Source organism: Schistocerca gregaria, chromosome 3 (assembly GCF_023897955.1).
Source record: "Schistocerca gregaria isolate iqSchGreg1 chromosome 3, iqSchGreg1.2, whole genome shotgun sequence".
NCBI lineage: Eukaryota > Metazoa > Arthropoda > Insecta > Orthoptera > Acrididae > Schistocerca > Schistocerca gregaria.
Window position 1 is genome coordinate 326748285 of NC_064922.1, and position 24316 is coordinate 326772600.

At 44.2% G+C, this 24316-nt stretch overlaps 1 protein-coding gene across 1 annotated transcript in view; it reads left to right on the top strand.

Annotated features, from left to right (window-relative positions):
• The window catches only part of LOC126355358 (collagen alpha-1(XVIII) chain-like), a 586377-nt gene that overhangs the window by 265933 nt on the left and 296128 nt on the right, over window positions 1-24316 (top strand). The window contains exon 4 of the mRNA XM_050005652.1: window positions 22532-22620. Within this exon, the coding sequence (XP_049861609.1) occupies window positions 22532-22620 (89 nt within the window). The remainder of the gene's footprint in view (window positions 1-22531; window positions 22621-24316) is intronic.

The following is a 24316-nucleotide window of genomic DNA, read 5'->3' on the forward strand; positions in this document are numbered from 1 at the left end:
CTGATTTCCTTCTGTCATGCAGTCTCTATTGCTCTCCAAGAAACACATTCCATTGATAGTTATTCTCCAACTCTTTAAGGTTACCACGCATTCTATCAGAACAATACTGGAGCAGAGAGGGCATCACGAGGGATATATACACTGTTTCGCACAGACGTCGTCGCTGAGTGGATTCCCTTTCATGCTACATTATAAACAATTGCAGTGTGAGTGCGAACAACGTCAGCGATCACAGTCGGTGACGTTTATTTACCTCCAGGTGTGTTACTTACATATCTTTGGATGAACACCTTAATCTAGCAATTTTCTGTCCTTTCTCCTACTACGGGATTTCAGTGCGCACCATCCTCTGTTGGGAAGTATTACGTCGTCTGGTCTTCTGGGCCATTTGATTGACCTGCTCCTTTTCATCTAGACTCGAGTCCCCTGAATGATGATACTCCTACCTACTTCTCACAGCCCTTGACACCTCTCCGGCTATCGTCCTTACGGTCTCTACCCTCAGTCTCGAGGCTTCGCTAGGAAACCGGTGCACCACAATTTTTGTGACAGTGACCGCTATCCGGTGATCCGGTGACTTTGTTGTCACAGCCTGAACGACCAGTTACCACGTTGGGCTCTTTGAAGAGCCGACTCACACTCGTATGCCTCCGCTGTCACCTTCATCCTCTCTCTGTTAGACTCCATCGACGCAGTTAGGCGAGACAGAGGCTGTCAGCTGCGCCACTGGAACTCCAGTTCCCCCTTATACAGGTCCCCACTGCCGAGGCCTGTGCCATGCTGGACTAAAGACATTGCAACAGCTTTTCAGGATCGTCGAAGAGCCCAGGAAAACTTCAAGGTATCTGATGGAGCTGTAGGAGGTAAAAAAAGAAAACTGTAGGCGAAGACAGAGATTGGGGTTGTTCAATAAATAATTGAAACGTTGGATGCAAGCGCAACTCGGAGAAGAAGTGGCTGAACAGGAGAGGAATTCGTGGCGAGCTTCATCTAAACCGTCAGAACACTGAAAGAAAACCAAGGAAAAAAGAAATACGGAATGGACTAAACGGCTACTCGCGACATTCGCTATAATAAATACAGAATAAATAAGAACGTAAAGCAGTTTAAAGCCCTACTGATAGAGTGCAAGAGTCGTTGGAAGAGACTGACAACGCAAGATCGAATCATCGAGAGTATCTTATTTTTATTGCACAGAAGAACTGAATGAGTCTCTTGAAAGTTCACGAACAGACGTTAATAACATTCAAGAAACCACAGCAAAAGAGGCAACTGAACATTTCACAAGAAGACTACCATTTCGTATGAAGAAAGTGAATGATTATTTACAAGTCTGTATGTGAACAATAGACCAACAAAGGAAGTTAATATCCCTTATATTAGGTTTCCTTCTGTTTCTCCGCAGGATGGCCACAGTACCTGTTAAGGTTACATAGCACAACTGCTGGATGTTTAATGTTTTTATTTCCGTTGTAGCCTGAGGATGAAGTACACTGAGATACCACGTAATGTCGTGTCGGACCTCCTTTTGTCAGGTGTCCCTGCATAAATACTGAGCCACGCTGCCTCCATAGCCCCCCATAATTGCGAAAGTGTTGCCGGTGCAGTATTTTGTGCTCGAATTGATCTGACGCTTACGTACTCTCATTCCCACGAATTGCCCAGAATGTTCGTCAAGTCGGTAGCGAACAATTGTGGCCCGGTGACACGGTGCATTGTCATCCATAAAAATTCCATCCTTGTTTGGGTACATGAATCTCATCGATGGTTGCAAATGGTCTCCAAGTAGACGAACGTACCCATTCCCAATCAATGATCGGTTCATGTAAACACACACTGAGCGAGGTGGCGCAGTGGTTAGCAGACTGGTCTCGCACTCGGGAGAACGACGGTTCAATCCTGCGTCCGGCCATCCTGATTTAGGTGTCCCGGGATATCCGTAAATCTCTCCAGACAAATGCCGGGATGGTTCCCTTGAAAGGGCACGGCCGACTTCCTTCCTCGTCCTTCCCTAATCCGATGAGACCGATGACCTCGCTGTTTGGTCTCTTCCCCCACAAACAACCCAACCTAACCCATGTAAACAAAGCCCGCAGCATTATACAGTCACCATCAGCTTACACAGTGCCTTGTTTACAACTTGTATCCATGGCTTCGAGGAGTGTCCTCCACACTCGAACCCGACAATCAGCTCTTATCAACTGAAATCGGGAGTCAGCTGATCAGGTCACAGTTTTCCAGTCGTCTAGCTTCCAATCGATATGGTCACGAGAACAGGAGAGGCGCTGCAGGTGATATCGTGCTGTTAGCTAAGGTACTCGGTTCGGGCGTCTGCGGACATAGCCCTTTAACGCCACATTTCGCCGCACTGTCCTAACGGATACATTCAACGTGCGTGATACTTTGATTTCTGCTGCTATTTCACCCAGTGTTGCTTGTCTGTTAGCGGTGACAACTCTGCGCAAACGTTGCTGCTCTCGGTTATTAAGTGAAGGCCGTCAGCTACTGTGTTGTCCGTGGTGAGAGGTAATGTCTGAAATGTGGTATTCTCGGCACACTCTTTTCGCTGAGGATCTCTAATATTGAATGCCGTAACGATTTCCTAATTGCAATGTCCCATGAGTCTAGCTCCAACTACCACTCCGCGTTCAAAGCGTCTTAATTCCCGTTTTACAGCCGTAATCACGTCGGAAACCTTTTCAAGCGAACCACCTGAGTACAACTGACAGGTCCCCCAACACACTGTCCTTTTATAGCTTCTGTATGCGACACTACCGCCATCTGTATAAGTACATCTTGCTATTTCATGTCCGCCCCAATAGCTGAACGGTTACACTTGAGCGCACACCCCGATACCGACAGCTATTTGCGAACTATTTGCCCAGTGTCTTCGATAACCCCCCTCACAGTTGGGGAGTACCGGCCACAGGATGACCGCCGCCATGAAGCTCCACAAACTGCGACATGTTTTATCGACTTGTAACATGGAATCTGTACGCAGATGCGCCATGCACAGGGAATGGCGTGCAGGATTTGCTTACATTTTTCTTTCTTTACTATCTATCATCATACTATTAGTTTCAAACTGTATGTCATAGTTTCGAAGGAAGTCTTGTTCTGATGTTGCTACGGATGTTGACTCAGGGATCGATACGTGGCCGCACGATCCGTTACAGCCATGCGGATAAGATGCCTGTCACCTCGACTGCTAGTGATACGAGGCAGTTGGAATCCAGCACGGCGTTACCCTCCTGAACCTACCGATTCCATATTCTGCTAACAGTCATTGGATCCCCGCCAACGCGAGCAGCCTTGTCGCGATACGATAAATCGCAATCGCGATAGGCTAAAATCCGACCTTTATCAAAGTCTGAAACGTGATGGTACGCATTTCTCCTCCTTACACGAGGCACCACAACAACGTTTTACCAGGTAACGCCGGCCAACTGCTGTTTGTGTATGAGAAATCGATTGGAAACTTTCTTCATGTCAGCACGTTGTAGGTGTCGCCACCGGCGCCAACCTTGTGTGGATGTTCTGCAAAGCTAATCATTTGCATGTCACAGCATCTTCTTCCTGTCGGTTAAATTTCGCACCTGTAGTACGTCATTTTCGTGGTGTAGCAGTTTTAATGGCCAGTAGTGTATTTCCATTCCAGCTTTACATCGGAACATATCTAGAAAAAAATCAAGTGCCATTGTTGACTAGTATACAAGACCTCGCATTAAAACTCATTAACAGACGCCAAAAGCTCTCGAGACCTAGCACACAAGGCTACCCATACAATGTTGAGCTCGTTTTCACGAGACGCCTAACGACTTATTGTCGGTCTAATATTAAGGTTTTCTTTGCATCGCGGTAGTAATGTCTGTACGTAATGCGCCATAAGCCGACATGAAAAGCGCTGTGCCAGCTCCGACAGACGGCGGTGAGCGCCTCACGGCCCGCGGCCTTTGTCGGCGACCGCCCACGGGGTGCGGCGCGCTGAATGAGTTTATTAGCACGGCAGTACGGTGCGTGTGGCGGCTTAGCCTGCGTGACGTGTGGCGGCCGGGCAGGAGACGTGGCTACTCTCTGCTCTTACCTCGACACGCCGCCAAACCGATTCGTTCCAGGAAACGACGGCCAACGGCCGCCTGCAGACTAAACAGTGCCCGTCAGAGGCGGGCTGCGCAGTTTTGTTCGTTAATACTGCACTTTATAGAAGCGCGCGCCACCGAGCACGCGTTTTTCATGTTTAATGCTGGTGTTTATACCGCTGTAAATTTACTTTTGTGTTTAATGATGCATTGGCGTACGGAAGGAAACGCATGTCGGGATAAATACGGAGTCTTTTTTGTGACTACAGCTGGACAGGTTTCACGGTTTTTACATCATCTGAAGACCACCGTGATTCTGAGAGGCGGACCACGTCTTATCTGGACCCAAACAATAGCCAAAAAGAGGCCAGTCGAGTGCAGATACGTGTGAAAAACAAAAAAACAAAAATTGAGATGAATATCAAAATGGCCTCGGGCAGGGTATGCTTGTGGGAATAGTAAATAGCTTGCCACTATACAGTTTTAAGTTTGATCCTAAACTAATCATCAACTATTTACTGGACACCGGGAGCCGAGCACAGAAATTTGTGTTTCGCAGCCAATGTTCTTATTCTTACTATTATTGATATGAAAAATGGTACCTGTTTTCCTTTTCACAAGGCAGACGTCTGAAGCATTACTATAACTTCGTCCGATGAGGCCTCGGAAGGCCAACGGTACCTCAGCCGCTACGTGTATCTGGATGGAGGGGCATTAGGTCACCACACACCCCGCCTTCCCCACCTTTGTCAGTTTTAGTGACCGGAGTCACTACTTCACAGTCGTGTAGCTCCTCAATTGCCCTCACAAAGGTTGACAGTGAGTGCTCCCAGTTTGCCAACAGCGCTCGGCAGACTCCGTCACCCATCCTAGCCCACCACGACAGCGCTTAACTTCCGTGAACTGACGGGAACGGGTGCTACCTGTAAGGCCGTTAACTCCCCTTAACCAGTAGGCTATGTTTTATTTTATTTTTGTTTTTTGGTATCTCAATCCTTTCCTACAGCCAGTCTTAACGTTCGCTGTAAGTTTTATATTTGGAATTGATTTACCTCACGAAATTTGTTCTTGATGAATGAGTCCAAATGATAAAGTAATCATTCACATGATATTCTCTGTGAACTTAATGTTTTCTGCGTCAGTTTCTTCGGCTGAAGATCCTTGTTGGAAATTCAATCTCTCTTGACATTTCGAATTCTTGACCTCCAGCATCTTTGCTATTCGGGCTCAAAATTTCAAAGCTGACAGTACCTCTCTGTTACTTTCCAAACTTCGGAGACGCTTTCTCGCGTATCTTACAGTTGTAGCACTCCTGGAAGAAAGGATAACGTGGAAAGATGCATTAGGCTCCTTCACGAAATTTGGAAAAAGTGTGGGAGAGATACTCTCAGAAATAAAGATTGCGTAGCTGAGTTAATAGAGATAGTACCCTTCGATGCACAAGTATCCGGGGTCGGCTTAAGTATCTCCAGACTTTTTTAACCTGCCTGGATATTTCAGAAACAGCCTGCACCCAGTTGCTAGGTGAAAAATTAACTGCGGAAAAATCTATAGGTGGAACTGCAATGCCAGAAATATGACACTGTTTGAAGCAATATAATGATATTTTAATTACATTTTTCTTGAACAATGAAATAATTTATTGTTGCATTGTTACATTTTACGCCGCTAAATGATGCTGTAGCGGTTCCAAAGCTGTTGGCCGTCGTTAATTGCCCAATCGACTGAGAAAATGTGTAGACTTCTCGTTAAAAATTCTATCATTGTGCGGTCTTTCACTTTATGTTACTGAAGTGTTGTAATACGCAACTATACGAGTACTAAAGCATCTTAAGTGCCTCTATCCATAAAAAAGTAAGATGTTAACAAATTTTTCATTATTAAGAACAGCATGTCTGGTTGTATGTGTACGTGTAAGTGTGTGTGTGTGTGTGTGTGTGTGTGTGTGTGTGTGTGTGTGTGTGAGCGCGCGCGCGAGTGAGTGCGTGTGCGTGTGTCTCTGCAGCTGTGGAGACCACACTAGGCCGCTAGCAGCACTTTCCAGACTATAAGTTTTTCACTTTTCCTATTACCGGTACTTTTAGACCGCATGGTACAATCAACAGGGCTGATGTGGAAGTCTTGTCACCAATCTATGACATCAGATTTTGCTTAACACTTAGTTACTACCCCGACGTAAAATTAGGTTTACCGCTACAACAACTTCAGAATTCATCCAGGAAGTTTTATTTCGAAATCAATGGACGAATCATTATTAGTCGATTCGACGGTGACGGTTTAAGATATAAGTGAACCTGGAGACAGTATCCAGTCCTTAGCAGAGTTGTCGTCACTAGGTAGCGAATATACCGACCGGGTTGCTGAAGTTTTAAAGACAAACGAATTGTATATGAAAGCAATAAGATTCAAATCCCTATACTTCGGATCTAATTAGGGTTTCCTCGTATTACGCAAATAGTAGTAGGTGGAGGATAGTAAAGGTCTTTTGACTAGGCCGCAACATATGTTCCTCCACGTACTCTCTTGCACCTGAGTTACCATTAATTTTTGTCTGTATGTATACTCAGGCTGAATCACCTAAAACTTGTGCCGTAAGTATTGTGGAAATGGAAAGTGCCGTTAATGGGCGTTTTACACGGAATGGATTGGTAGTCAACGGCTCGTATTGTTAGCCAATAAAAACATTGTAATATTACTTAGAAAGTGTATTTCTTGTATAAACATACACTTTTTTAAATGGAACAACGCCCCACTGATATTAACAAACTAAAAGTAGGGTAAATTAGAATGTCAGTAGAGTTTGTTGCAGGATTCTAGCGCAAGTCGTTTACGAAATATCGTATTTTGAAAAGTTTCCACACCGATCCTGCTTTGTGCCATTCAACCTGCGTAGTTGCTAGGTAAGATGTTGTTATGTTTGCATATAGTGTGCTTTTGTCTTCCTTGAGTGCATTGTGACTTGGTAGTCAGCTAGTATATGACAGTCCAAGCAGTATGGCTTGGGCGGACGAAGGGATTTACCAGTGCAAAAACACCAGACATATTCATGATGTATGGAGATTGTACGAAGAAGGCAGTTCGTTCTTGTACGGTGTATGCGGCAAGATATCTCAACACGCGTCAAGCATCTCAGCAATTATTTATCAGTCTCTTCAGCCAGTAACGTGAAAGTAATAGTGTAACTTCTAGACAACGTTACAGAAGGAAACAAATAACGACGAAAGAAGGGGAAATTAATGTTCTTGCTGCTATTGCAGTTGATCCGTACGTTAGTTCCCACGTAATCGCGGGAGGAATTAGCATTAGTCAGGCAATTGTCCTACGTGTTCTACATCGACATATGTACCATTCCTAGCACATCTCTCTCCATCAAGAGCTGCATGGAAACGATTATGAGAATCGTGTTATCTTATGTACATGGGCATTAAGACAGCATACTCCAGGGGTATCATGTATCTAGCTTAGTGATGAAACCACATTTACCAATCCAGACCAGGTAAACAGTTGAAACATGCACTGTTGGTCCATTGACAATATCCGTTGATTTCGTCAGGTGGAACATCAGCGTCCGTGGCGTGTAAACGTGTGGTGAGGTGTAGTGAACCATCACTTCATAGGCTCATTTTTCATAGACGGAACACTGAACGCGCAATAGTATCGCATCCTCGTAACGGGCCATCCTTCACGAATGTCAAAAGACGTTCCTCTCAGGATTGGGAGGAGACTGTGTACCAACATGGTGGATGCGCAACCCTTAGTGCACGAAGTACTACAGCATGTCTTCACGGACTGTTTCCAAATAGTTGGATTGGGCGGAGAGGCCCAATCGCACGGATTTGAGGCCTGTAGACTTTTTTCCGTGGGGAAAGCTGACAGACACTGTCTACAAGGACATACCAACTACAACGGTTGATACGGAACGATGCGTTACTGCAGCCTGCTCGGTCATCTTCGATGAAATACTGGTACGTGTGCAACAGTCGTTCCATATTAGCCTGGAAATACGTATTGTCGTTGTCGGTGGCAGTTTAGAACACAACGTGTGACTGACAACCGTCTCGTTACTGGTCAGAATCCGCATAACCAGTGTATTCACTTGTGTCGTTCCTTAATGCGTGCGCCTCGCGGGATTAGCCGAGAGGTCAAGGCGCTGCAGTCTTGGACTGTGCGACTGATCCCGGCGGAGGTTCCAGTCCTCCCTCGGGCTTGGGAGTGTTTGTTTGTCCTTAGGATAATTTAGGTTAAGTTGTGTGTAAGCTTAGGGACTGCTAACCTTAGCAGTTAAGTCCCACAAGATTTCACATACATTTGAACTTTTTTTATGTGTGTGTTTGTGCTAATACAGATATTGTACAACTGTCGGTGTGGGCGCTAGAATCCTGTAACAATTACCACTGATATTATAAATTACATTACTTTTATTTTGTTTAATTCAGTAGGCATTTTCTAAGTATTATTACAGTCTGTTTATTGGCTAACAAAACGAGCACATATCCACCAATCTATTCTGTGAAAACCGCCCTTTTCAATTCCGCGATATTGCGGTGCAAGTTTTAGGTAATTTACCCTGTGTAGTCTGTTAGCTTCCTTTTCTTAAAGATCATATCCATGTTTGCTGTGCAAGATCTGTAAAAGTCTAGTATTGATAGTTGCAGTTAGCGTTTGTAAAACGTAATTCCGCTGTTACGACAGTTAGGAAACTGCCTGACAAAAAAAAGTTAGGCACTCCGTAAGGGTTGGAGGGAGCAAATAAAACTTCACGGGTTTCGAGGGTGTGTGCTGTTATTTCAGTTATTACAAACTGGATATCAGATTACAAATAACTTAAGAATATGAATCCAGTTACCAGTATGACGTTGCATCAGCGTCTGCTATAGATACAACCATTGTTTCGGTTGGAAAGGATGTCATCAAGCCGTTGTATCCTCTGTCTTGTGCCAAGGTGTCCTACGACTGAAGTGACCTTGATATACCACACTCATGCTCATAAATTAAGGATAATGCTGGTACATGGTGCAACAACACTCTAGTGGGTGATTTGCGGGTTTAAATCACCTCGGGGTATGACCATGCGGTGCATTTGACCTGCGGTCGTCGCACGGTGGCGCTGGCAGCAGTCCACATACGCACAGGTGTGTTGGTGCATGTCAGAGAACGGAGCAGCGAGTAAGTGTGCAGACGTTTTCAGACGTAATAATGGTGACTATGTGTTTAAAATGCCTCGAAGAACACATATTGATGACGTTATGAGGGGTAGAGTACTAGGGCTACTGGAGGCTGGTCAAACACAGCAGGTCGTAGCACGAGCCCTCCGTGTGCCGCAAAGTGTGATCTCAAGATTATGGCAACGATTCCAGCAGACAAGAAACGTGTCCAGTCGCTACAGTACGGGACGTCCACAGTGTGCAATGCCACAAGAAGACCGATATCTCACCATCAGTGCCCGCAGACGGCCACGAAGTACTGCAGGTAGCCTTGCTCGGGACCTTACCGCAGCCACTGGAACAGTTGTCTCCAGACACGCAGTCTACAGACGACTGAACAGACATGGTTTATTGGCTAGGTGCATTTACTGACCCTGGTCACAGGAGAGACCGTAAAGCCTGGTGTCAAGAACACATTCCATGGTCATTGGAACAGTGGACCCAGTTTATGTTCACGGACGAGTCCAGGTTTAGTCTGAACAGTGATTCTAACCGGGTTTCATCTGGCGTGAACTAGGAACCAGATACCAACCCCTTAATGTCCTTGAAAGAGACGTGTATGGACGTCGTGGTTTAATGGTGTGGGGTGGGATTATGATTGGTGCACATACACCCCTGCATGTCTTTGGCAGAGGAACTGTAATAGGTCAGGTGTATCGGGACGACATTTTGCACCAGTATGTCCGCCTATTCAGGGCTGCAGTTGGTGCCTCAGTCCTCCTGATAGATGAGAATGCACGGCCGCACCGCGCTTCCATCGTGGAGGAATACCTTGAAAGAGAAGATATCAGGCGAATGGCCTGCCTGTTTTCCAGACGTAAACCCCATCGAGCACGTCTGAGATGCTCTCGGTCGACGTATCGCTGCACGTCTTCAAACCCGTAGGACACTTCAGGAGCTCCGACAGGCACTGGTTCAAGAATGGGAGGCTATACCCCAGCAGCTGCTCGACCACCTTATCCAGAGTATGCCAACCCGTTGTGCGGCCTGTGTACGTGTGCGTGGTGATCATATCCCATCGGGGTACACGCGCAGTGGCGTTTTGTAGCATATGTGTTTCGGGGCGGTTTTCTCAACTTATCACCACTACCGTAGACTAACAGACCTGTGTCGTGTGTGTACCCTATGTGCCTATGCTATTAGCGCCAGTTTTGTGCAGTGCCACGTTGTGTGGCACACATTCTGTAATTATCCTTAATTTATGAGCATGAGTGTAGATACTGGCATTGGAACGAAGCTGGCGTTCGAGTTAGTCCCACAGATCGGTGGATCTTACTGACTACTGGAGTGGCTCAACAACACGACATATGTCGTATGTGGACGAGCACTGTCATGTTCAGATACGATGTTAAGTCCCACAGTGCTTAGAGCCATTTGTTCAGATACTGCACAACGGTACTGCCTATTAGAAGTAACATAGGAGGACGTAGGATGTTCGTGATGTGCTGGGATGCAGGCAGAGTTCCCTGAATCACCATCAGCCGTCGCCTGAAGTAATTCCCAATGGGTCTACACCATTACGCCAGGAGGAACACCGCTCTGGCTCTTCAAAACATTGGAAGAATGGGATCTCTCCACAGTTCAGCGCCATGCTCGTCGACGGCGATCGTCCCAGGCAGTGCAGAACCGCGATTCATTATTGACCATAATGCGACGCCATTCATCAGCAGCCCATATTTGCCAGTCACGGACAACTCCAAACGCAGCCTTCTGTGTTGCAGTGTTAACAGCTGCCTAAGCATGGGACGGTTATTTCCCAGTATGGCTTGTGCCAGTTTGCGACCGAAGGTGTGAGATGCCGCATAATATGGCAGGAAGTTCACTACTTGTCCACAGATGGCAGACCCAGACGTGAAGGGCTTAAGATGTGCTTGGAGCACAACGCGATGATCTTCCCTTGTGGTGATTGGACGTGGTCGATTGTAACCTTGCTGACGAATGTGCCTGCCCTGAAGTTTCCACGCAGCCCGACATCGGACGACAGTCACATCCGAATGCACCACAGACATAGTGCACGATTCGAAGAGCCGGCTAAATGGAGATCCACTACGAGGCCCGTTTTCGAACTCTCTCAGACGGTCTCACACGTAGACCCTGCATCTTTCGTAATCATCACTCAACATCTGACGCTGTTCACAGCCCTAATATACCCTACCGGGCCCGGTAACAACACTAACCACGAACAATAGAACTGCACTCTGTTGGTCGTTCTACCTGCCACAGAGGACTGCATCTTTGAATCATTTCATACTTCCCATGAAGTGCACGTATACACGTTGGCATTCGCAGATGTCTTCTGAGTGCTTCACTTTTTTTGTCATATAGTGTATATGAAATCATTCGAGCTTGTATAATACTAATACGTAGAAGAACAGAAATAAATAGGTAGGTTCAAAATGTTCGCCTTCTGAAAGAATAAAGGTACCAGAGATACTATTTAGAACTTTAGTTCAATAGTAGACGGAAGATTAGAGAAAAAATTAAAAATATCTTCTTGGCATTTCCAGTACAACAAACAGCCTTCTAAAATATAGCTGTAATACGTAAAACTATACAGATCCCGGGATCAAAGGGTAAAATGTATTGACACTGCCGACTAATAGGCTACGTGGGGTTTCCTACCGTGGGGTTTCCTACAAGGATGCAGAAGGTAGCGAAGCTGTCCAGAGCAACCGGTTCCCTAACGAGGTGTTTGCGAACTGAACTTCCCCCACTGCTTGTCTACCCCAGTCGGTCACCCTCAGTGCAGCTGTTGTCACCGTTTCTCAGACAGTGTCGTCATCGATCAGCATCAATAATTTCGCAAAGTTAACTTGCCGAGTCTGGAGTTTTGTGATATATGTCATACGAAACTTTTTATTTGTGTTTGGCGGATCTCATCCACAAAAGTACGCTTTTAACGGTATTTCTAAAGTTCTAATATACAATCTGCTATTTGTTGAATTTTTATCTCAACAAAACTGAAATTTTACTTGGTAAATTTCTTACATAACATGATAACTTGTCCTGTGAAGCTTCCAGAACTTTTGGTGAGGAAGGCTGAATGAGGAATCAGACAGCTGGTTGCCCACTTTTCTGTCAGAGACTTTTAAACGCGATCATATTTGCCTTTATTGTGTTCCAACAGGAGCATTTTTCGGCTGATTATTATGCATTAAAGATGAAATTCCAACTAGATGAACTTTGGTGGAGTCATCTATATTAAGCAACGAATTTTATCATCTGTAGACATCAAGAACAACACTCTAGTTATCGAGACTATACGCCGCATCTAACCATAGGGAAATATTCTGTAATTTCTTTCAGATGAACACGCCCATTGTCGCGTAAATCTTTATGTAATTACTAACTGTAAACCCGGCGTTGCCCGGATATTTTTCATCCCAGTTTTATGTCAGTTCATCCCCTCTTCCCTCATCTCTCTTGTCCATTTGGTCCTATCTCGTCTCTCTATCCATCTCCTGCTTCCGCCCATCCATCTCTGTTTCTATCTCCTCCATCTGCCCCCCCCCTCCCCTCTCTCACAACATTTCCTCCTCCTCCCCATCCTCTTCTCCTTCTCTAACCATCTTCCTGTCTCTGTCCACCTCCTCCTCAACTTTTTCTAATAGTACATCAAATTCACAATAAGACCCCTAATTTATGTATTTATTACAGTGTTCCATTAGTCATTCATCACCTTCCCCCTTTCTCTGTTTACCTGCTGCTAGCTCTCTCTTTTAATGCCCGCATCTCGTGGTCGTGCGGTAGCGTTCTCGCTTGCTACGTCCGGGTTCCCGGGTTCGATTCCCGGCGGGGTCAGGGATTTTCTCTGCCTCGTAATGGCTGGGTATTGTGTGATGTCCTTAGGTTAGTTAGGTTTAAGTAGTTCTACATTCTAGGGGACAGATGACCACAGATGTTAAGTCCCATAGTGCTCAGAGCCATCTCTTTTAATCTGCTTCTTTCACTTCTCTGGATGCACCTCCTCCCCCATCCCCGCTCCCATCACGTTCTCCTCTCTCTGTATATCTTCTCCTCCGCCTCCGTCATGCCATCTCCTCTTTCTCCGTCTATGAAAAAATACGTATATCCGCCAACTTTCATGCTGAGTGACGAGACAATGTTGAATTTATTTAAAGGTAGGCCAACCATTCGCCATCCGGCATACTTTGGCTTGTGTAAATGCCTTCACCACAAAAACATGAGCCAACTCCCAAGCTGATCTGTCAGATGGTGTGTAATTCTGTTGTAAGGCACCCTCCGCCATACACCGTATGAAGTTTCACGTAGACTGTGATGTTTCCCTTGTTTTGAAGATCAAATGTACAAAATTTCATCAATATCGGAGCAACGCTGTGGCTTTTGTTGAAAGCCGTAAGTAAAGTACCCTCCACCATGCTCTGAACGAAGTTTTACGTAGACAGAGACCTTCCTCTTGACTTGGGAAATAGGAATCCATTTTTACACACCCCGCTCGCTCTATTCCGACTTAGCTGCGAAACAAATAATAGATATATAAGGGGCAACATAGCTATTAAATAATTGCAACGAGATTACGAGAGCAGTCACTTTTAGTGTTACGTAAAATAACATTATACCTTGTAAATTATCATGACACAAAATGAAGATGATAAGCAATGTGAGACTTCCTTCCGTTTGCGTATGAAACTCTCAGAAAAATCCTATGTGGTAAGGAGGGTGGGAAGGGGCAGCAAGGGGAGCCTCGATTTGTTTTGCCGGTTTAGTGTGCTACTGCTCGTAGGAAAAGTCACGGTAGGAAACCCCACGGTAGAAAAACTCACGACATCGACTAATACACAGTCTTCACAAGAAACCTGTGGGGGCAGAAAGCCAGATCAAGAAGGAAAGTTCGTGTTAAGAATAGTGTTCAGTAGGATTGCAGATAATCGCTTCAGCTCGTATGAAGTATACCAAAGATTACGCTGAGGTGACAAAAGTAATGAGATATCGATATGCACATATGCAGAAGACAGTAGTGTCGCGTACACAAGGTATAAAAGGGCAATGCATTGGCGCACATGTCGTCTGTACTCAAGTGATTCATGTGAAAAGGTTTTCGAAGTGTTTATGGCCACACGATGAGAATTAACAGACTTGAATACAGAGTGGTAACTGGAGATAGACGTATGGGATATTCCACTTCGGAAATCGTTAGGGAATTCAATATTGCGAGAGCCACGGTGTCAAGAGTGTGCTGAGAATATCGTAGTTCAGGCATTATCTCTCACCACGGACAACGCAGTGGTCGGAAGACCCTCACTTAACGACCGACAACAACGGTATTTGTATAGAGTTGTCAGTGCTAACAGACCAGCAATTCTGCTTGAAATAACAGTATAAATCAGTGTGGGACGTCCGACGAACATATCCGTTAGAATTCGACAAAAATGGCAGCAGACGACAGATACGAGTGCCTTTGCTAACAGCACGACACCGCCAGCAGCGCCCCTCCTGGTCTCGTGACCATATCGACTAGGCTCTAGGCGACTGGAAAACCGTGGTCTGGTCAGATGAGTCCCGATTTCAGTTGGTGACAGCTGATGATAGAGTTCCAGTGTGGCGCAGACCCCAGGAAGTCATGGACCCAAGTTGTCAACAGTGCACTGTGTAAGCTGGTGTTGGTTCCATACTGGTGTGGGCTGTGTTTACATGAAATGGACTGGGTTCTCTCGTCCAATTACACCGACTATTGACTGGAAATGATGATGTTCGGCTACTTGGAGACCATTTGTAACCATTCATCGACTTCTTGTTCAAAATGGTTCAAATGGCTCTGAGCACTATGGGACTTAACATCTATGGTCATCAGTCCGCTAGAACTTAGAACTACTTAAACCTAACTAATCTAAGGACATCACACAACACCCAGCCATCACGAGGCAGAGAAAATCCCTGACCCCGCCGGGAATCGAACCCGGGCGTGGGAAGCGAGAACGCTACCGCACGACCACGAGATGCGGGCGATTTCATGTTCCCAAATATTTTAGCAGTGTACAGTTGTTTCCCGCTGGTTTGAAGAACAGTCTGGGGAATTCGAGCGAATGATTTGGCCATCTGTATCGCCCGACATGAATCCCGTCGAGCATTTAAGACACATTATCGAGAGGCCAGTTCGTGCACAAAATTGTGCTCCAACAACACTTTTGCAGTTGTGTACGCCTATAGAGGCAGCATGGATGACTATTTCTACAGGACACTTCTAACGACATGCAGAATCAATGACTCGTTGAGTTGATGCACTGTGCCGGGCAAAAGCAGGTATCCCATCACATTTGTTACCTCAGTGAATTTCAGAAGAGAAATAAAACTGGAAATATTTGCTCATCACTGTCTGCACCATGCAGGAGAAATGATTAAAAGTCGTAGATTATGGAACCCAGTACCACGACACTGAGTGAAGTAGCGCAGTGTTTAGTCCACTAGACCCGCATTCGGGAAGATATCGGTTGAAATCTGCGTCCTACCTTCCAAATTTAGGTGTTTCTGATTTCCCTAAATCACTGCAGGCAAATACCGGTATCGTTCCTCTAAAAGAGGACGGCCAATTTTCTTTTCCATCTTGCAATATTTCGAGCTCGTGCTTCACTGCTAATGACCTCGATGTCAAAAATGGCTCTGAGCACCATGGGACCTTTACATCGGAGGTCATCCGTCCCCTAGAACTTAGAACTACTTAAACCTAACTAACCTAAGGACATCACACACATCCATGCCCGAGGCAGGATTCAAACCTGCGACCGTAGCGGTCGCTCGGCTCCAGACTGAAGCGCCTAGAACCGCTCGGCCACACCGCCTGGCATCTCGGTGTCGACGAGACATTAAACCCTAATCTTTCTCTCAACATCGCGAAGCTAGTTCGTAAGACATGAATTAGTTTTAAAAATTTTCATTGCACTATGTGTTGCCATACGGTTATGTGACAGTTATGTCGATAAGACTGACGTGATACTCAAAACCGTGTGCCTGACTTCACGCCACCGATAACCTGCCACATAAAACTAGGCTGCCAGGCGTCATTTTTCTTTCAAAAGAGAAGAAATAAATTTCGATTATATCTGCCTTTTCAGTAACACACTACAATCTGGGAACGTTTTTGAACTTATAACCTTCTCTTCGTAAACGTCGGCTACGTCTTTCCTGGCAGAAAATTCTATCCTGGTAGGCACACGCTTTGATTTTTTCTCCTTGGTGCTGTCTGCAAGGGAACTGTGTCTGAATCGTTTTGACATGCATTACAGTAAACAAACAGACTCGCCAACACTTCTCTGCTGCCATATGCCAGGTGTGCTTTTGTTTACTCTGGACTTGAGTACATGCAGGTTCGAAGCGAAAGACTAGTAAAGTCGTCATGTCCACAACGTCACACTGGAACATACAAACCAGTGAAGTACCTGTTCTCGCTATTCAGTACGTGTTTCAACACAAAGAATCTACACCACAACCGCATTCGCATCCTATAGCAGAGATAGAGAGCATAAAACTGAAGAAAATGGAAAAATATTCCATTCAAGTAACTGAATATCGGCGACGTTTTTCCGACACCCAGAATTTTATTCTGAAGTATACAAAAGTCTTTTGACTGTTTTACGACATTTAAATTTCTTTTAGTGCAAATTTCAGCGACGTTTTGTGTTGTCTACCAAACGTGATCATTTACTTTTATGAATATCGGTAACGTTTTTCCATCACCCATAATTTTATTCTAGTTCATATCAATCATTCCACTGTTTTGCAGCGACTGAAATTCGTTCTGTTTTGTGCAACAAACGTCGTCTTTTATTTTTCTTACGTATTACTGTATTCGTCATCCAATGTAGTTGATTCCTAACTACTACTGCTCAATGAAACTAGCTGGTTCTTAATGACTGAGCAGACACTAACTTGCTGCTTGGTTTCTTCGCAAGCTCTGTCCAGTAATTCATTTTTGAAATTCCCATGTGATTTTGAAATTCTTCTCGGCGATACATATACATTTAAAATCACTCCAGCATCATTGTTAATTTTTCCCACTGTTGACACTAAGTTTGTGCCGCTTTGTACCGTTTCAGTAACTGTCTTCTCATTTTCCAGGTCAGATGAAGTACCGCAATGGAAAAGAGATAATATCGAAATTCACGTTCCAATTGCCTAGATAATTTAGCCGTGCATTGAGATAGTCACTGCTTCTATGAGAATGAAAAAGTAAAGAAATGCTATTGCCGATATGTCCCCTCATTCTTCAACAAATCAGAATCTGCTGCGTCGCTAATGCTCTTCGTATGGAAGAAACGCTAAACTCTAACATCACTTCCTACAAATGACAATCAGAAATGCTTTGTTTCCTCAGTAGACAAGACTGTCTGAATAGTTTTGAAATTTTCCGCCCAACTTGTGGCGATAAACATGCCTTCCACCACCATTGTTCTAACCAGTGCGAATTTTACAAGTATTAACACCTGATGGCGGATACTGTACCGTTTATAAAGCAGCATTTCCATTGGTGGAATATGAATAAACTCTTTGAGCAATACATATTTTGGTGCCTAAAGCGATACACCAATTTTCTATCTTCAAACTATTGGTTCTAAAAGTATTTCAAGTTTTCTCCTATCGGCAGTAAATTTTTGAAATACATAACGTACAGCATTCTCACTGTTGAATCTGTTCACCCATTACTAAATACACTCTAAGACAAAATATCCGTATGAGAAGTGCTAGAGAACATTGGTGCTGCTGCGGACACAGTTTTCGTCGTGCCACACCGCTGCGTAGCATGCAACATGTACTCATCTTCAGAAACATCGCATTTGAAACTACCCAAACAAAGTGAATGCACCGAAAGCTTTCACTGGAGGTTATGGCCAGTCGGCAAGTGCTCTGTGAGTAGGCATTAAACCAGTCTATTGACTTTTTTTTAAAGTGATGTAGAGTCTATGTTAATTTATTTTAGTATTTAAATAAATATATTTTAATTATGGAGAACGGATTTTCAAATTGTACTAAAGATCTATTTATTTCTTTACAAAAAGTGCGTGTTTCAGGTATTTACTGTCAAATCGACTAACATATAACAAACTATTATTGTAAGAATATTGAGACTAGAAAATAGAAGTGTAATCCACCTACAATTGATAAGTGTCACAACTGCAGATAAAATTGTCGCAGTATAGATAGTGTTATCATCCTTGGTATCATGGTTTTGCTGTCTGTGCATCCTGAAATAAGATAATAATCTTCCACATTCGTTATTGCAATGTCTGTTGGAAAGAAAGAGCATATGATTCATTAACTGCATGGAAATGTCCATATTTGTGTAGTTAAGAAGTTTGCAAAAAGCACTAATTAAAAAACCGAAAAAGGAAAGAAAGCCCTTTTTTAGATGCACAATAACCGTAGTTTTTCTTTGTCAACCGGTTGTCGGCTTCCTAGGCCATTACCAGGTAATAACTATAACAAATACAGGTAAAATAATTGTTGGACAGTATAATCGCACTTTCTCTCAATATTAATTTCTTAAATGTTGGTTTCTAAAGAATAAGACAAACAAAAGAGAGAAAGTGAGATTATACTGATGACGGGAGCAATAAAAATCGGATAAGACTATATTGGCGGCCCATCTTCAATGCGATGACGCGTGACAGTGAAAAGAGAGTTAAAAGTTTCAGTATCTGTATTGATTTTGTGGGAGGATGACTCTTCGCAATAATATCAGACTTCGGGGGGGGGGGGGGGGGGGGGAGATGAAATCTAAGTGATTGCAGGCTCTATATTTAATTTCATCGAGAAATTTACATTAAAAGTGCGACAATGACGTCCGATCAATTGCGTCTTCGTAGTATAACGACCGACGTAGACAATCAATTTTCTGAAAAAAAGCTGATTAGGACAAGGAATGAAACAAATAACAAACGACTGAAGAAAACGTTCGTAATATTATGATTTCAGTAAAACTGTGCAACATAACGTTACACACTCTTTTCCAATCCATCCGTTCAGGAGGAACACTGCCAAGCAAGAGAAGAGAAGACGATGCTGCGGCGCCAGCATTTTTCTTTAAAACAAAGTACAGTCAGAGGGCGTACATAAGATTCGTGCTACCCTTGAGATCGAGAAGCTGTGCGGATGACAGTAAAAGGTGGCATTAATACAGACATAGGTATCAGAATACAGCAGTCACGATAATTAGTAAAGTAAAATTGACCTTACAGGTAGATTTAAAACAATTATTGAGGAAAAGGCTGGGATCGTATTTCGTAAATTAATATTATTTTGAACTACCGAAAATTCGGTCTTTACTTCTACCAAAACCAAATAGCTTAAGCATCGTGTATTCAGTTCACATCTTTATTCAAGGGCTTTCAATGGTTTTCATTTATGTAGTGCTGACGGGGTGCTTTGATCTGGCTCCATCATTAGTTCTTTATTGCCTTGTCCTCTATTTACAATACAGTCCTTCGTAAGGCATTTTTTTCCGTGCAGAGAGCTGATGCCGAGGTCTACCATTCCCAGGCCCTAGAGTCGCATTTGTAAGACAATAACTCACCCAACATGGTAGCCCCTAGATTGTAACACTCTATTGATATTTATATTGTCCATTTCCACTCTGTCGTTTAAATTGCGCATGAAACTTATTTTGAGACCCGAGTGGTTAGCCGAGTGCGTAAAAGCGCCCACTTCCGGGATACGGGGAGACGCCCCCATCTCACGAATTAACGACTGAGAACCAGTATGCCGGCCAACTTGGATTCGGTATTTAGGCTTTTTCTCACATTCTAAGTAAATATCAGGCTGATTCCCACGTACCACCTCAAATACACGATGTGCATACACTTCGTAACACGATATCACATTTGACCATGCGATTACGCTAGACGCAAACAGAAGGGGTAAACATCCCCCCCCTCTCCCCCCAGTGAAATAATATCATGTTTAAAGGTATGGCAGGTGCTCCGCGAAATTGGAGGAGAACCGTATCAATTCCGAATTGAACATGACTGGATAAAACGCGCCGGAAAGAAAGGATGGTTAAATTTATTTTAATGGTAAATCTATGTTTTTCACATTTAGAGCCAACTCAAAGTCAAAGCCGAATGCAGTTAGTGAGATATTTGGTACAATACAGACAAAAAGAAAGGAAAATTTAGATTTGACCTCCTGTTGTGTACATAGTTCCGCGTAGTCAGTGCGTACACAACTTTCCCAATAGAGCGCGCCCCGCTAAGCACAACAGAGCAGGCGCAGCGCTCGTCCATCTCCGCACTACGAGATGGCGGTGTCTTAGAGACAGACCAAATTCTGCTTCCTCCGATCCGTGTATTAATATGTAATGCAACCAATGAAATTGCTGCTAACGTAGTACCTTTCCTCCTCGCGGGTCACACTCGCGCAGTGATACCTGAACACGCGAGGTATTATAACAAGTGTACAGACCTCCAATTAGTCAGTCTGCATTAGTCTGCACGAGTCTGCATTTATCTGCACCTGTCTGTACCAGTCTACATTTGTCTGTACCAGTCTATAGTCAAGTTTCAGTCTGCGCCTAATAAGATTATCATATCCCTGTATATAGCCATGAAGAGAAATGTATAGACACTTTGTCAAGTATCAGAGAAATGTGAGAATAAGATTAACGTACCAAGACCAAAGGAACTTCAGATTGTCAATTGTAAACAGCTTCCAGAATCAAGTTACATAATATCTATGCTTTTTATTATTTTAATAAATGTGTGTGAAAATTAATCAGGTTCTGTTTAAAGTTGGTCACCGTTAATATGCTACTCTGAGTGTGCAAGTGGCATTTCTATCGTCTGACCTAACAGAAGAAGATAAACATGCCACGATAAGACCACGAGACATATTGCTGACACTCGCCTACTTCGTTAGAGCGACAAGTCGAATAATCTGATGGTGTATGTACCGAAGGTCTTACAGTACGCAAACCACACCTCCCATGTAGAACGAGGTCATTAGAAATGAAGCACAAGTTCGATTTGAGGAGGAATGTTGGTGGTATTCGGGTGCCTCCATTTCGAAGAAAACATCCCGACATTTTTCTGAAGCTATATAGAGAAAGTAATGGAAATCTAAATCTGGATGGAATCCAATATCCGTCTTCCCGAATGTGAGTCTAGTGTCTTCACGCCGCTCCACGTGGCTCTTTTCTTTACGGGAATCACGCGCTTTTGTGCTGTGGAAGATCCTAGCTGAAGTGGTGTGCCGCCACCTTCCTTTGGCCTCTTACGAAGTTTCACCTGTGTCTACAGAGCGTGGGCGACAATGATTAGTTATACAGTATAACACTGTGTGGCGTTGTTCCGGATCAGAAAGAAAGAGAGAGGATGAATTCCTGTGCCGGCATTCCACTTACTTGTCTCGAATAGCACCAATGGAGCCGCCGAGCTTAACGTTCCATTCAGTAGATGAATCATCAACAGCGTCACCTTCCATCATTGCACGGGGCACTGCCAAGGCCTTTGGGGCAAAGTGTGGCCATCAGAAAATTTAAATCATCATCCCTCCCGCCCTTTATAACTTAATACTGGTGATGAAATCTTCATGGAACATAACATGATACATTACAGTTGAACAACACACTATAGGCGATGAAACCTGACCTATAGAGGAGGATTAGAATGGAGTAGAATTTTGCGTAGTAAATCACATACCATAAACTACAACCAATGTGATCAATTCAACCGTACTTCTAGCAGATTAGCGCCCCACATGTTGACATGATACCCAACATTATACTAATTATTGTGTTGTCGTACAAGGATCGCCTTGACACACCAAAGTCAACAAAGCGAATCGATACCACAGACGTTAGTGAGGGTTGGCTGCAGTCCGCAAAGACCTCTGGGAGGTGCTTCTGAAGGCCACACCTCCCACTCAGCAGAGCAGCGCCTTCACCCTGAGGTCGATGTAGTGTCAAGCATAGCACAGCTCGCCCAGTACGTGATCTCACCTGAAGGAGCGAACATCGTATTATAGGCCCAACGTGATAGTTAAAATTTCTCATGGACTTGTTCATTTCAGTGTGGAACACTGTAAGGCAAGAGAACAGTTTGTTAAGCCGTGCCTCAAGTTATGAGTTAATAATCGATAACAGTTGTAATTTATCAATCAATCCTGTGGAGACAATCGACGACTGTACTTTCGTCTGGTCACAACGGTTTTGGCTGCCGATTTCTACGCTAGTAATATCTGCACTGCATTGTGTTCAGGCTATGGTATGCCTTATGTAACGGTCTGCGCCTTGTGTTTCAGCAGGAAACGGCATCAGAGGTGGACGCTGAGCTTCGCAGCCTTCGTCGCCGTGGCCTTGCAGACCGTCCACAGCGCCCAAGCGATGGACTGTAAGTGTTGTTACTGGCTCTCTCTCTAGCTGGACTCTCTAGCTCAGTAGACTACATGACCTTCAAAACCGACCTACAAATTTCCCTGAGTGAATTCATGCTTTAAGTAGGCAAGGCGGTTCCCTTTTCGATGGCAGCGTCTAAAGTTTTAATGTACACTGCAGGGGCGTTCAGCACGCTATGCAACTTTTTTTCTAGAAGCAGATTGGTTTTAATCGGGATTCTAATACACCATATTATTCCTCACTCTTTTGGCTACAATACAATTTTTTTCAGTGGGACGTTCTTACACCACTTACCTCCAGGATCTCTATGCCAGTATGATACCATTCTTGTGGTCGACGTCTGAGCCAAGGTTTTGCTTCACCAATAACCTCCCCATCATCCACGTACTGCCTCCCACCGAGTGCATCATTCATAGAGCCAAACAGATGGTAGTCGAAAGGTACGAGATCCGGGCTGTAGGGTGGATGACGAAGAACAGTCCAATGAAATTTCGTGAACTCCACTCGGGTGAGCAAACGTGTGAGACGCTTTGTGTTTTCCTGGAGAAGGAGAAGTTCGTTTGCATTGTTGTGACGACGAACACCATGAAGTCATCTCTTCCGTTTCCTGAAGGTAGCACAATCCATTTCAGAGTTGGTTGTTGCGCCATGGCGAAGGAAATCAAACACAATGACCCCTTCAGAGCCCAAGAAGAGCAGCGCCATGACTTTACCGGCTGAGGGAGCGACTTTGAATTATTTTTTTCAGTGGAGAGGTTGTGTAACGCCACTCAATGGATTGTCGTTTAGTTTCCAGTTCGAAGCTATGAGCCCATGTTTCATTACCTGTGATCAAGTTCGACAAAAAATTGTCACGATCAGACTCGTAACGCACAAGAAATTCCGCGCAGATGGACCTTCGTTGCTCTTTGTGTTCTTCTGTTAAAGTGCGCGTCATTTATGACGGCGGCCGAGTTTAGGTTCGTTCTGTGCGTCTGACGTCACAAAACACAGACAGCCAATGAACAAAGAACGACGTTGCCAGAGCTCGACTGCAGTACAGTTTTAGAAACTTTCAGTCATAAAGAAAGTAACTGAACGAAAGCAATGTCTTGATAGCAGAATTTCTTTTATAGAAAGTTTTTGAAGTCTTTCTTTATACCAATTGCTTCATATTCTATTAATTAATTAAACCAAACAAGCAATAAGCCTCCTAATTCAGGCGATAGCAAGGAAAGGCGTTTGTATCATTCTCACTAACCGCTTTTTCGCAATAAAGAACAGCGGTAATTGTTTTATTTCCAATTGTACTTCGACGAAGCGTGAGTAATTCATAGTCATACCAACAGTGTTTGTCGGTATTTTGCGTCCTAGCTTAAAGTCCTCCAGGAACCATATTGTATAATGAGCTGCGTTAGCGTAATGGTGATAGTGTTTGGCTGCTAAGTGGAAGGTTCCGAGTTGCCGGCATGGTAGCTCGGCGTGTTCGGCCAGAGAGCCGTTTGGCCTCTGTAATAAAACAACTGAGTGAAAGGATCAACCACCAAACTTGAACAGGATGTCTTGCGACGTCCCGAACGACCAAACACAACGATCAATAACGACGAAAGTGCAACAAAAAAAAAAGTTCAGACCTTGTTCGGTGCTTGTGTTTTCTTCATTTCATATCGAAGTGTCTTACTTCAAGAATTTTAATTGTTTGAATGTAAGTT